Source organism: Haliotis rufescens, unplaced genomic scaffold (genome assembly GCF_023055435.1).
Source record: "Haliotis rufescens isolate VD_foot unplaced genomic scaffold, xgHalRufe1.0.p SCAF_2, whole genome shotgun sequence".
NCBI classification, from domain to species: domain Eukaryota; kingdom Metazoa; phylum Mollusca; class Gastropoda; order Lepetellida; family Haliotidae; genus Haliotis; species Haliotis rufescens.
The window spans coordinates 38,917,458-38,932,137 of record NW_025963890.1 but is presented as its reverse complement, the minus strand read 5'-3'; the positions used below and the strand labels follow the sequence as shown (position 1 = coordinate 38,932,137).

Below are 14,680 nucleotides of genomic sequence, written 5' to 3'. Positions count from 1 at the left end.
TTCAAGAAATGATTGAGATTTATCTACGAAAATTAAAACTTTCCTAATGGGGTGATTCGAGATATTCATTGTCGTAGTGAAACGGGGGCATTACCAGACATGGAGACTTCCATCAAAGTCAGCCATGGCTGGATGCAAGATGTACCTGGTCTGATAGGCAGGTTGACAGAAACTGGGCCCATGAAATTCAAAGAAACAAGCCCTTACTCCTACTTGTTGCCTTGGAAACACAAAAAATAAAAAATAAACAATTCCAAAAAGAGCAAAAGTTCCAGTTTACAGTTCACACAAACAAATGACAAAAATTGCTTCATAAAAGTAATTCCGTACAGGCACACTCAAGCATGAAGGAAATGCAGATGAGAATGAGATGGGACCGACTGTCTGATAAATTGTACACACTCAGGTCTGTGCCAGGGTTTATATATTAAGGTCTGTATTTTATAAATTGTAAGCTCTCAGGTCTGTAGTTTCATAAATTGTATGCTCTCAGGTCTATGTAGTCTGTATTTTATAAATTGTAAGCTCTCAGGTCTGTAGTTTCATAAATTGTACGCTCTCAGGTCTGTGTAGTCTGTGTTTTATAAATTGTAAGCTCTCAGGTCTGTAGTTTCATAAATTGTATGCTCTCAGGTCTATGTAGTCTGTGTTTTATAAATTGTAAGCTCTCAGGTCTGTAGTTTCATAAAATGTATGCTCTCAGGTCTATGTAGTCAGTGTTTTATAAATTGTATGCTCTCAGGTCTGTGTAGTCAGTGTTTTATAAAATGTATGCTCTCAGGTCTATATAGTCAGTGTTTTATAAAATGTATGCTCTCAGGTCTGTTTAGTCAGTGTTTTATCAAATGTATGCTCTCAGGTCTATATAGTCAGTGTTTTATAAAATGTATGCTCTCAGGTCTGTATAGTCAGTGTTTTATTAATTGTATACTCTCAGGTCCATATGGTCAGCATGGTCAAGAGGGGTCTTCCACATTATTGGAACAATCACATAAGGCTATGGTCATCTCAACACTGACCTTGACTTGTGGGTGGGACGACAATGAGGGATGGGTTCCCTGATGCTCCCACACTGGTCTCAGCATCCAGGGAGATAACCTGACGTTTATCACAAGGCAGACTGGGAGCTGTGAACTGGAACTCTGCTGCATCCAACCGACTCCTGATGCCATTGTAATCCATCAAATACCGAGTGATCTTCCCATTGCGATCTGCTGCGCTAGGCTCCTGCAGAGAAACAGACTATCATATTCCTTGGCATTCCAATCATTTGTTGATCTTGCAACAGCGGACACGCAAAAGATCAAATCAGCTACTGTCTATCTCATGACCTCGTGGTGTAGATACATATGCGTTCCCACAATCTGGTATATCCCTAGCACAGCTGGCATGTTTTCTTGGGATGACAACCAGATCGTATTGAACAAAAATGAAAATCTGGTTTCAAAAAGCCAGAAGTTATTTTGAGAGAGCAACCAATCAAACATTACAAATTTTAACAATGTTTTTTGCCAGTTCATATCTTTCGAAACGATGGCCCTGTTGTGCCATATTAGACATCCCCCATCATTCGTTTCATCCAACACACTGCAAGGCTGCAATCTATAACATAAAGCTTTCCCTGGTCTAATGACACAACTATCTCATTTACTTTTATGGCTTTTGAACATATTATTCTATAAACATGACTAAAGGACTAAATGTTTACAAATGTCAGGCGCTCTGGCGTTCCAAGGAGAAAAACATTCGAGAGCACATATTTCATTATATTTAATCCTGGATTGGTTGTTCTCCAGAAAAAAACATACCAGCATTTTGAAATCTGAAAAATCACAGTTTCAATATGTTTTCCTGGGATCATCCTGCCCAGGTCAGAGGAAGGTGAATGCATGCACAGTACAACACTGCTTCATATCTGAAGTAAATTTTAATTTTCTATGTATTTCATTGTAGTTTCGTGCTATATTCCTATGAGCTAGGCCTGTACTGGACAGGTTGGACCCCCTTGCAAATACCTATTTACTTCTTACCTGCCAAAACACGGTGACATCGTGGATGTTGGAATGACAGACCTCTGAGTAGAAGCTGCCTGGGGTGGTGTGTGGCCCTGTAGCTGGCACTGTCAATAAGTGAGTGAGTGGGGTTTAATACTGCTAACAGCAATATTCAATCAATATGACAGCAGGGAATTAGACTCACACACTTGACCTCTGCACCCCTACTGAATTGTGTGAGGATATATAGAGGTTATCACGCGAGTGTGTTTGGGGATGGTAAATATCCTGCATTAGGAATAAACATTGTATTTAGCGAGCCTTGGCGAGCTAAATACATAGTGTTTATTCCTAATACAGGATATTTAACATCCCCAAACACACAAGAGTGATAACCTCTTTATCATATAATGTCATTCTTTAATTCTGTGCTTCAAAATCGCTTTCCCTCTCTCACAAACAATACCGAAACATTGCGAGTTTTCCTGGCATGCGTGCATTTATATTTATTACGTCACAGGGTAAGTGATGTGTCAGTCAGACAGTGACAGTTGCCAATATAGTTCCAACTGAAATATGTTTCTTATACAGTGGCGAAGCAACATATACGCAAAACAACAATTGTTTTTAATTGCCTTTCGCGGCAATCCATCGGTCTGTCCGCTAGAGTAACTGCCCTTTGTCAAAGGGAAGCTACTCTAACCCTAGTCTATGAGACGTCACGGCCACGGTCAGATGTTGTTGACAGTCGGTCTGTCCTGTCATAACGATAAGAAGTGTAGTCAGATGGACACACAGCGACAAAACGAAACAAGGTAAAAATTCAAACATATTTCCGCCAAATCCAACTATTTTAATTTATGGAGAAGGTATCAAGCCGCAGAGGTCTACAAGCACAGATATGGCTACTGATCCCGCTTGGCTAGGCCTCGTTCCCTCGCCAAATTGTTTCGAAATTTATATCTCCAAAGTTGCCAAAACTTATAAAATGCCTTGGCTACGTGACAGTTAGACACAGATTTTCAGTATATTAGACTGTCCTTTGGATAATGAAAGCAATTATCCCTGTAGTTTATCCAGATTCCCGATGGTTAATTCTGACTCGATCGCCGAATGACGAGTGCGACGCCATGTTTGTTTATAAACAGTGAAAGTAGTCCCTACTTGACCTTTTATATTTGCATCTCTTTCCGCATATGACCCCAACGGATATCGTTTTTATCCGTTGGCTTTATCCTGTCGAGAAACCTACCCACTATATGATAAAGTAGGATATTACTCAACTGCTGAAATTAGGTACTTAGGTACATGGGGCCAAATGTCAGACAACCATCAAATTCCAATGATTACCTGCAACACTCACAATTGACCTCCAATGCTCACTGCTGACCTTCAAAACTCATAGTTAACCTCCAACACTTACATTTGACCTCTAACACATGTCTGACCTCCAACACTAACATCTGACCTCCAGCCCTCACATTTGACCTCTAACTCTCACATCTGACCTACAACACTCATATTTGACCTCTTACATTCACATCTGACCTCCAACACTTACAGCTGACCCTTAGCCTTCAAATTTGGCCTCCCACACTCACATCTGACCTCCAACACTCATAGTTGACCTCCTTTCACAACTGACCTCCAACACTCGCACCTGACCTCCAACACTCACATCGGACCTCTTAACACTCACATCGGACCTCCAACACTCACAGCTGACCTCCAACCCTCACAGCTGACCTCCCAACACCCACACCTGACCTCCAACACTCACCATCTTCCAGTGTCCTCTTGGTCCTGGTGACCTTGTCACTCCAGTATCCAGTGGTAGGAGTGGGCCGGGTGTCCATCTCCACCTCGTACAGGGTGTATGGCCGTAAACCCACCACTGTCTGACTCATGCTTGGAGGCTCCTCCTCAAAGTCTGGTGCAGGTTTTTTCAGGACTTCCTGTCACACAGATACATGATGATTGCCATTAAAAAGGCTGTGTGGCCATGTTCATGCATGTATTTTCACAAGCTCCGCAAAGATTAAGGCTGATTCTGCAATGAACTGCATTTCTTTTGAAAAGTGAGAGAGTAGGGTTTTACGCCGCTTTTAGCAATATTCCAGCAATATCACGACAGGGGACACCGGCAATGGGCTTTACATATTGTACCCATGTGGGGAATCGACCCAGGCCTTCAGCGTGATGAGCGAACGCTTTAACCATAAGGCTACACCTCCGGTTCTTTTGAAGAGAACTTTTTGAGAACCTGTACAATTATTGGGTAATCTGGCCATCTTCAGCTTTGAATGCACTGGGATGGATGTCAGAAATGACCAGGTACATAGAACATATTTTGCAAGATCAATTCATGCACATAAATGACTATTCAAACTTAGGACATCTATAAATAGTTACTATCAGGTGGAAAAAAAAATGATTCAGTGTAAGAGATGTTCAGTGTTCATGCAATATCATAGCGAGGGACACCAAAAACATATCATTACAGTGTAACCACGTTGGGAATCGAACCCAGGTCTTCAGGGCAATGAGCAACCTTTTCAACCTCAGGGCTACCACACTTCCCCCCAAGGTGAAGGACATGTTGATCTGCTTCATTAGTGAGTGAGTGAGTGAGTGAGTGAGTGAGTGAGTGGAGTGAGTGAGTGAGTGAGTGAGTGAGTGAGTGAGTGAGTGAGTGAGTGAGTGTGTGAGTGAGTGAGAGAGAGTGAGTGAGTGAGTGATCACACAAAGTTGAATAGTGGGAGAATTACCTTCCAGTCTGCATCTCCGACTTTGTGGAAACGGAAACGGTACATTTTTGCTCGAAGTCGCTTATTATGATTCCAGACCAAGGTGAAATTAGTTTTTGTTGTATTGACATTGATGACATTGATTGGATCAGGTTTAACTGGAAAACAGAATATTTATACAAATCAAAGTTATTCCACAAGTATTATTTGCACATCGATGTTCATATATATATATATTCTATGATGATTGCATTTTTAAAACGTGAAGTTAGCTATTACAAAACATAACCAAAGCATATTCTACTGCTGGCGTTGTAACGGATGTTCGGAGGTCCTGGAATATCAGGTTATTGTGGTCAGAACCAGTTTCCAAGATAATTTATAAGTAATGACCTCGACCTTCAAAGTCAACCATAGTCATCGCAGAATATTTCGCTTTAATATAATATGGGGTTGTTTACTAGGTTTTACTGACTCTCCTATGGAGGTTTTTGAAAGATCTTGATGCAGATATTGTATCGGAGTAAAATATCTGATTTTAACGAGACTGCTAACTTCAAACTGTTTTAAAATACCATAATGGTTAATTTAAACATGTAACATAAACCTGTCCTTACCGAGATCATTACATTTTGAGAAGATGGGTCTGCCATTCACTGGCTCATTCGTCCTCTTGTTCTTCACGCGGACAACATACTTTAGACTGGGAAAGTTGTACCTTGTAAAGTAGCACCCTGTCTGGGTCTGGTTGGGGCATCTTTTCCCCCTGCCGACAGAAAAGTGGCACACATTTCACGCACATTCGACATAATCTTAATTCAGATCTTACAACTGTTAAAAAATGGTAATCCATCACCAAACCTATGTTTTAAAGGTATTGGGTATATTTGAGTATGGAACAGCCACAAAATCTTAAACTATCACTAAATCTAAGATTTACAGGTAATGTGTATAGGGCTGGCTATCGATATTGATTACAATGAACGATAATCGCCAACTAAATATTGAGCAAATATGCAAGAATATCCCGAAAAAAATCAACATATTCTATACCACTGCATCTTCCCGAGGCAAGAGAGTTAACTGACTTTGAAAGTCCAGTTTCCACCCTTGCCGAACTAGGCTGGAATTCCTGGGCTCGATCGTAGCGCCACCAGTGGCTATTACGTGTTATGTCTTTTCTATGCCTCCCCTATTGACCAATCAGATTCAACCTCTCATATCACTTGCATTTGTTTCAAACAAAATGGTGGCGCCCAGTCAAGACGATCTGATCGATAATTAAGATCTATATTGTGATAAAACGAGTCTTACATCACGAAGTGCATCAAACACGTGAGCACCTTGATTAAAAACATGAAAAGATTTAGAAAATATCTGTTTACAAGGAGTTAGCAGTGCACATATTTTGCAAATCCTGCAGTCGACCAAAATCTGCATGACACTCTACGAACCGGAATCCAATTTTGGTGCGCGATTTTGATTGGACTATGCATAGACTCGTTAGTCCAGCCAAAATGTAAATCCATAATACCAGCCTAGTTCGGCAAGAGTGGAAACTGGACTTTCATAGTCAGTTAACTCACTTGCCTCGGGAAGTCTATACCACTGGTGAGAAGTGACACATTTATACATAGAATGTTTTGTGGACATTTGAGATATAACAAAAAACATTGCCTTCCGTCTTCGACAATTGACATTACTGACAATAACAAGCCTGTTTCAGTAAATCTATACTTTATTTCATCACAATAGTTTATGTAAGTTAATATCGATGACAACAATTTCATATAGATAATCCTTAATAGTTCTTCCAATCAACCATAATTTCAAATTATCAACCTTTTTAGCCAGCCCTAATTGTGTAGATTTGAGTTTGAGACAGCCGAAAAATCTTAATCTAAGATTTACAGGTATTGTGTATAAAGCTGGCTATCGATATAGATTACAGAGATTGATAATCGCCCACTAAATATTGATCAATTATGATAAATATCGGAGAAGTAACTTTAAGTAAATATACAAGAATATCCCGAAAGAAATCAACAAATTCTATACCACTGGTGAGAAGTGACACATTGATACATCGAATGATTTGTGGACATTTGAGATATAACAAAAAGCATTACTTTCTGTCTTCAACTATTGACAATATTGACAATAACAAGTCTGTTTCAGTAAATCTATACTTTATTTCATCACAATAGTTCATGTAGCTTAATATCGATGACAACAATTTAATATAGATACCGTATTTGACGTAATAAGCGCCCCGCTTTAATAAGCGCCCACGGCGATATTTGCTAATATATTGGCTAGTGAACAATCCCAATTAGCACCCCTTCCGATTGATCAATGACTTATTTATTGGTGTGTATGTGTGTGTTATATGCACCCTTAATTATAGGCAATTAAATTCTAGAAAAATATATCTGTCGCACATAAACATTTCAGTCTGTCAGCATAAACCACGAAATTTATCTTTCAACTCTATTTTTTTCACCAAAATAATATTCTAATAAGAGCCCCCTATTTCTAATTTTGAGAGCGCCCTGGACGCTTATTACATCAAATACGGTAATCGTTTATAGTTTTCTCATCGCCAGCCCTAATTGTGTAGATTTGAGTTTGAGACAGCCGAAAAATCTTAATCTAAGATTTACAGGTATTGTGTATAAAGCTGGCTATCGATATAGATTACAGAGATTGATAATCGCCCACTAAATATTGATCAATTATGATAAATATCGGAGAAGTAACTTTAAGTAAATATACAAGAATATCCCGAAAGAAATCAACAAATTCTATACCACTGGTGAGAAGTGACACATTGATACATCGAATGATTTGTGGACATTTGAGATATAACAAAAAGCATTACTTTCTGTCTTCAACTATTGACAATATTGACAATAACAAGTCTGTTTCAGTAAATCTATACTTTATTTCATCACAATAGTTCATGTAGCTTAATATCGATGACAACAATTTAATATAGATACCGTATTTGACGTAATAAGCGCCCCGCTTTAATAAGCGCCCACGGCGATATTTGCTAATATATTGGCTAGTGAACAATCCCAATTAGCACCCCTTCCGATTGATCAATGACTTATTTATTGGTGTGTATGTGTGTGTTATATGCACCCTTAATTATAGGCAATTAAATTCTAGAAAAATATATCTGTCGCACATAAACATTTCAGTCTGTCAGCATAAACCACGAAATTTATCTTTCAACTCTATTTTTTTCACCAAAATAATATTCTAATAAGAGCCCCCTATTTCTAATTTTGAGAGCGCCCTGGACGCTTATTACATCAAATACGGTAATCGTTTATAGTTTTCTCATCGCCAGCCCTTATTGTGTATATTTGAGTGGACGCTCTTGCCTCGGGAAAATGATTACACTTGTGTTCAACTAGCATACGTTAAGCACTGAAAGGGAGACATGCACATTCATTTGATGATCTCTGAGAAGCCATACTGTATATCATTGTTAGTGATCTGAATAAAACATCATGTTGCATATTAGTAGGTATGGATGCCATTCACAGAGACGAAGGTAGTTGGGCCGGCCTTTTATTACTTGGTTTACAGATCCCAGACACTATAAACCAGAAAAAAATATAATAGAAGAAAAGAAATTAAGGATTTATTATTACTGCCTTTTCTGCAATCACACTCATGAAAAGAAAACCACATTGTTTCAAATTGAAGTTTTTATTAAAGGGACTTAAATTATAGTGTCTACTGTAAATCTTGAAATTAACATGAGTGTGAATTAAATGGGAACAATGCAAGAGGTCTTTGCTCGCATTAGACTTTGCATTTATGTTTCAAAAATGACTATCATTTTGAGTCGCATTTTGGGCTAGAGGTCAGCAATTGGGATACAATGACAAGCATCAACCAAGTTAGCGAGCCTGACCACCCGATCCCGTTGGTCTAACGACAAGCATAGTTGCCTTTTGCGGCAAGCATGGGTTGCTGAAGTCCTATTCTACCCCGGATCTTCATGGTTCTTGAAGTGTCTTATTTAAAGGGTCTAATTGATTGGGCTAACTGAAGTGTCTAATTGAAGGGTCTAACAGAAGTGTCTAATTGAAGGGTCTAGCTGAAGTGTCTAATTGAAGGGTCTATCTGAAGTGTCTAATTGAAGGGCCTAACTGAAGTGTCTAATTGAAGGGTCTATCTGAAGTGTCTAATTTAAGGGTCTATCTGAAGTGTCTAATTGAAGGGTCTAACAGAAGTGTCTAATTGAAGGGTCTAGCTGAAGTGTCTAATTGAAGGGTCTATCTGAAGTGTCTAATTGAAGGGCCTAACTGAAGTGTCTAATTGAAGGGTCTATCTAAAGGGTCTAATTGAAGGGTCTAACTGAAGTGTCTAATTGAAGGGTATAGCTGAAGTGTCTAATTGAAGGGTATAGCTGAAGTGTCTAATTGAAGGGTATAGCTGAAGTGTCTAATTGAAGGGTCTAACTGAAGTGTCTAATTGAAGGGTATAGCTGAAGTGTCTAATTGAAGGGTCTAACAGAAGTGTCTAATTGAAGGGTATAGCTGAAGTGTCTAATTGAAGGGTATAGCTGAAGTGTCTAATTGAAGGGTATAGCTGAAGTGTCTCATTGAAGGGCGTAACTGAAGTGTCTAATTGAAGGGTCTAGCTGAAGTGTCTAATTGAAGGGTATAGCTAAAGTGTCTAATTGAAGGGCCTAACTGAAGTGTCTAATTAAAGGGTCTATCTGAAGTGTCTAATTGAAGGGTCTAGCTGATTTGATTCTATTTTTATTATCATCACCAACCCATAGTTCAGAGAATTAAATCTGCAAACCAATTAATATTAAAAAAGGCTTTAGGGTTGAAGGAAAGGATGAAGACAGAGATGAGTGGGTGAATGAGTGGGTGAGGTAGGGTTTGACTTCATGGGCCGCTGTATCTCAGCCATATCAACTTGATGACGTCGTTGTGTTCATGTCATGCAGAGAGAGACTGTGTCTTTAAATGTAGGAATATTACCTAGTCACATCTGTGTCGTTATCACTGAAAAGTTAGTGGCAAAAGATAAAACAAAATGTTATGACCTGGTTAAAGTTGTGTTTACCAACTTTTGTGACTGGTATTGTCAGAAGTGGCTTGAGTTATGCTGTTGTAACTGATATTGTTATAAAAGTGACTTGCTGTGTTGCACTTGTCTTGTCCATCTGATGAGTTATTGTCAATACTGGTCTATTGTCTTCTCCACCTGGTGAATTACTGTCAATACTGGTCTATTGTCTTGTCCATCTGATAAAGTATGTTCTATACTGATCTATTGTCTTCTCCATCTGGTGAGTTATTGTCAATACTGGTCTATTGTCTTGTTCATTTGGTGAATTATTGTCAATACTGGTCTATACTTCACCTGGTGAAGTATTGTCAGTACTGGCCTATTGTTCACCTGGTGAAGTATTGCCAATACTGGCCTATTGATCATCTGGTGAAGCATTGTCAATACTGGTCTATTGTTCATCTGGTGAAGTATTGTCAATACTGGTCTATTGTTCATCTGGTGAAGTATTGTCAATACTGGCCTATTGTTCATCTGGTGAAGTATTGTCAATACTGGTCTAAAGGGTATTGTCAATACACACTGACACAAGGTGAGGGGTATTGTCAATACTCACTGACACAAGGTGAAGGGCATTGTCAATACTCACTGACACAAGGTGAAGAGTATTGTCAATACTCACTGACACAAGGTGAAGGGTATTGTCAATACTCACTGACACAAGGTGAAGGGTATTGTCAATACTCACTGACACAAGGTGAAGGGCATTGTCAATACTCACTGACACAAGGTAAAGGGCATTGTCAATACTCACTGACACAAGGTGAAGGGTATTGTCAATACTCACTGACACAAGGTGAAGGGTATTGTCAATACTCACTGACACAAGGTGAGGGGTATTGTCAATACTCACTGACACAAGGTGAAGGGTATTGTCAATACTCACTGACACAAGGTGAAGGGTATTGTCAATACTCACTGACACAAGGTGAGGGGTATTGTCAATACTCACTGACACAAGGTGAAGGGCATTGTCAATACTCACTGACACAAGGTGAAGGGCATTGTCAATACTCACTGACACAAGGTGAAGGGCATTGTCAATACTCACTGACACAAGGTGAAGGGCATTGTCAATACTCACTGACACAAGGTGGAGGGTATTGTCAATACTCACTGACACAAGGTGAAGAGTATTGTCAATACTCACTGACACAAGGTGAAGGGCATTGTCAATACTCACTGACACAAGGTGAAGGGTATTGTCAATACTAACTGACACAAGGTGAAGAGTATTGTCAATACTCACTGACACAAGGTGAAGGGCATTGTCAATACTCACTGACACAAGGTGAAGGGTATTGTCAATACTCACTGACACAAGGTGAAGGGTATTGTCAATACTCACTGACACAAGGTGAAGAGTATTGTCAATACTCACTGACACAAGGTGAAGGGCATTGTCAATACTCACTGACACAAGGTGAAGGGCATTGTCAATACTCACTGACACAAGGTGAAGGGCATTGTCAATACTCACTGACACAAGGTGAAGGGTATTGTCAATACTCACTGACACAAGGTGAAGGGTATTGTCAATACACACTGACACAAGGTGAAGGGTATTGTCAATACTCACTGACACAAGGTGAAGGGTATTGTCAATACTCACTGACACAAGGTGAAGGGTATTGTCAATACTCACTGACACAAGGTAAAGGGCATTGTCAATACTCACTGACACAAGGTGAAGGGTATTGTCAATACTCACTGACACAAGGTGAAGGGTATTGTCAATACTCACTGAAACAAGGTGAAGGGTATTGTCAATACTCACTGACACAAGGTGAAGGGTATTGTCAATACTCACTGACACAAGGTGAAGGGTATTGTCAATACTCACTGACACAAGGTGAAGGGTATTGTCAATACACACTGACACAAGGTGAGGGGTAAGTCAATACTCACTGACACAAGGTGAAGGGTATTGTCAATACTAACTGACACAAGGTGAAGGGTATTGTCAATACTAACTGACACAAGGTGAAGAGTATTGTCAATACTCACTGACACAAGGTGAAGGGTATTGTCAATACACACTGACACAAGGTGAAGAGTATTGTCAATACACACTGACACAAGGTAAAGGGCATTGTCAATACTCACTGACACAAGGTGAAGGGTATTGTCAATACTCACTGACACAAGGTGAAGGGTATTGTCAATACTCACTGACACAAGGTGAGGGGTATTGTCAATACTCACTGACACAAGGTGAAGGGCATTGTCAATACACACTGACACAAGGTGAGGGGTATTGTCAATACTCACTGACACAAGGTGAAGGGTATTGTCAATACTCACTGACACAAGGTGAAGGGTATTGTCAATACACACTGACACAAGGTGAGGGGTATTGTCAATACTCACTGACACAAGGTGAAGGGCATTGTCAATACTCACTGACACAAGGTGAAGGGTATTGTCAATACTAACTGACACAAGGTGAAGAGTATTGTCAATACTCACTGACACAAGGTGAAGGGCATTGTCAATACACACTGACACAAGGTGAAGAGTATTGTCAATACTCACTGACACAAGGTGAAGGGCATTGTCAATACTCACTGACACAAGGTGAAGAGTATTGTCGATACTCACTGACACTGACAAGCATGGGGTACTGTATTTGTTTGTTTGTTGTTTAACACCGCACTGGGCAATATTCCAGCGTGACAGCAGTAGGTGAATAACAAAGTCTGGACCAGATAAACCAATGATTGATATTATGAGCAATGATCCATCAGGGTATGATGACATGCAATCAACCAAGTCATTGAATCTGACCACCGATTCATCAAGTTACTGAACCTGACCACCGATTCATCAAGTCACTGAACCTGACCACTATTCATCAAGTTACTGAACCTGACTAATGATTCATCAAGTCACTGAACCTGACCACTATTCATCAAGGCACAGAACCTGACCACCGATTCATCAAGTCACAGAACCTGACCACCGATTCATCAAGTCACTGAACCTGACCACTATTCATCAAGGCACAGAACCTGATCACCGATTCATCAAGTTACTGAACCTGATCACCGATTCATCAAGGCACAGAACCTGACCACCGATTCATCAAGTCACAGAACCTGACCACCGATTCATCAAGTCACTGAACCTGACCACCGATTCATCAAGTCACTTAACCTGACCACTATTCATCAAGGCACAGAACCTGATCACCGATTCATCAAGTCACAGAACCTGACCACTATTCATCAAGGCACAGAACCTGATCACCGATTCATCAAGTCACAGAACCTGACCACCGATTCATCAAGTCACAGAACCTGACCACCGATTCATCAAGTCACTGAACCTGACCACAGATTCATCAAGTCACTGAACCTGACCACTATTCATCAAGGCACAGAACCTGATCACAGATTCATCAAGTTACTGAACCTGATCACCGATTCATCAAGGCACAGAACCTGACCACCGATTCATCAAGGCACAGAACCTGACCACGGATTCATCAAGTCACTTAACCTGATCACCGATTCATCAAGTTACTGAACCTGACCACGGATTCATCAAGGCACAGAACCTGATCACCGATTCATCAAGTTACTGAACCTAAACACGGATTTATCAAGTCACTGAACCTGACCACCGATTCATCAAGTTACTGAACCTGACCACAGATTCATAAAGTCACTGAACCTGACTACAGATTCATCAAGTCACTGAACCTGACCACAGATTCATCAAGTCACTGAACCTGACCACAGATTCATCAAGGCACAGAACCTGACCACAGATTCATCAAGTCACTGAACCTGACCACAGATTCATCAAGTCACTGAACCTGACTACAGATTCATCAAGGCACAGAACCTGACTACAGATTCATCAAGTCACTGAACCTGACTACAGATTCATCAAGTCACTGAACCTGACTACAGATTCATCAAGTCACTGAACCTGACTACAGATTCATCAAGTCACTGAACCTGACTACAGATTCATCAAGTCACTGAACCTGACTACAGATTCATCAAGGCACAGAACCTGACCACAGATTCATCAAGTCACTGAACCTGACCACAGATTCATCAAGTCACAGAACCTGACTACAGATTCATCAAATCACTGAACCTGACTACAGATTCATCAAGTCACTGAACCTGACCACGGATTCATCAAGGCACAGAAACTGACCACAGATTCAACAAGGCACAGAACCTGACCACAGATTCATCAAGTCACTCAACCTGACCACGGATTCATCAAGGCACAGAACCTGATCACCGATTCATCAAGTCACTGAACCTGACCACCGATTCATCAAGTTACTGAACCTGACTACAGATTCATCAAGTCACTGAACCTGACCACAGATTCATGAAGTCACTGAACCTGACTACTGATTCATGAAGTCACTGAACCTGACCACAGATTCATCAAGTCACTGAACCTGACCACGGATTCATCAAGGCACAGAAACTGACCACAGATTCATCAAGGCACAGAACCTGACCACAGATTCATCAAGTCACTGAACCTGACCACGGATTCATCAAGTTACTGAACCTGATCACCGATTCATCAAGTCACTGAACTTGACCACCGATTCATCAAGTTACTGAACCTGACTACGGATTCATCAAGGCACAGAACCTGACCACAGATTCATCAAGTTACTGAACCTGACCACAGATTCATCAAGTCACTGAACCTGACCACCGATTCATCAAGTCACTGAACCTGACCACAGATTCATCAAGTCACTGAACCTGATCACCTATTCATCAAGTCACAGAACCTGATCACAGATTCATCAAGTCACTGAACCTGACCACCGATTCATCAAGTCACTGA

General features: G+C 40.3%; 1 protein-coding gene across 3 annotated transcripts in view; it reads right to left on the bottom strand.

Annotated features, from left to right (window-relative positions):
* LOC124114802 (interleukin-6 receptor subunit beta-like) overlaps positions 1 to 14,680 on the bottom strand; it is a 74,105-nt gene that overhangs the window by 22,076 nt on the left and 37,349 nt on the right. For 2 of the 3 annotated variants that reach the window (XM_046475562.2, XM_046475563.2), the window contains 6 exons: positions 9,757 to 9,780; positions 5,359 to 5,507; positions 4,763 to 4,899; positions 3,775 to 3,949; positions 2,031 to 2,119; positions 1,020 to 1,227 (listed from right to left, as the gene is read on the bottom strand). In XM_046475562.2, coding sequence (XP_046331518.2) covers positions 1,020 to 1,227; positions 2,031 to 2,119; positions 3,775 to 3,949; positions 4,763 to 4,899; positions 5,359 to 5,507; positions 9,757 to 9,780 — 782 coding nt within the window. The remainder of the gene's footprint in view (positions 1 to 1,019; positions 1,228 to 2,030; positions 2,120 to 3,774; positions 3,950 to 4,762; positions 4,900 to 5,358; positions 5,508 to 9,756; positions 9,781 to 14,680) is intronic. The other variant, XM_046475564.2, reaches the window with a different exon arrangement.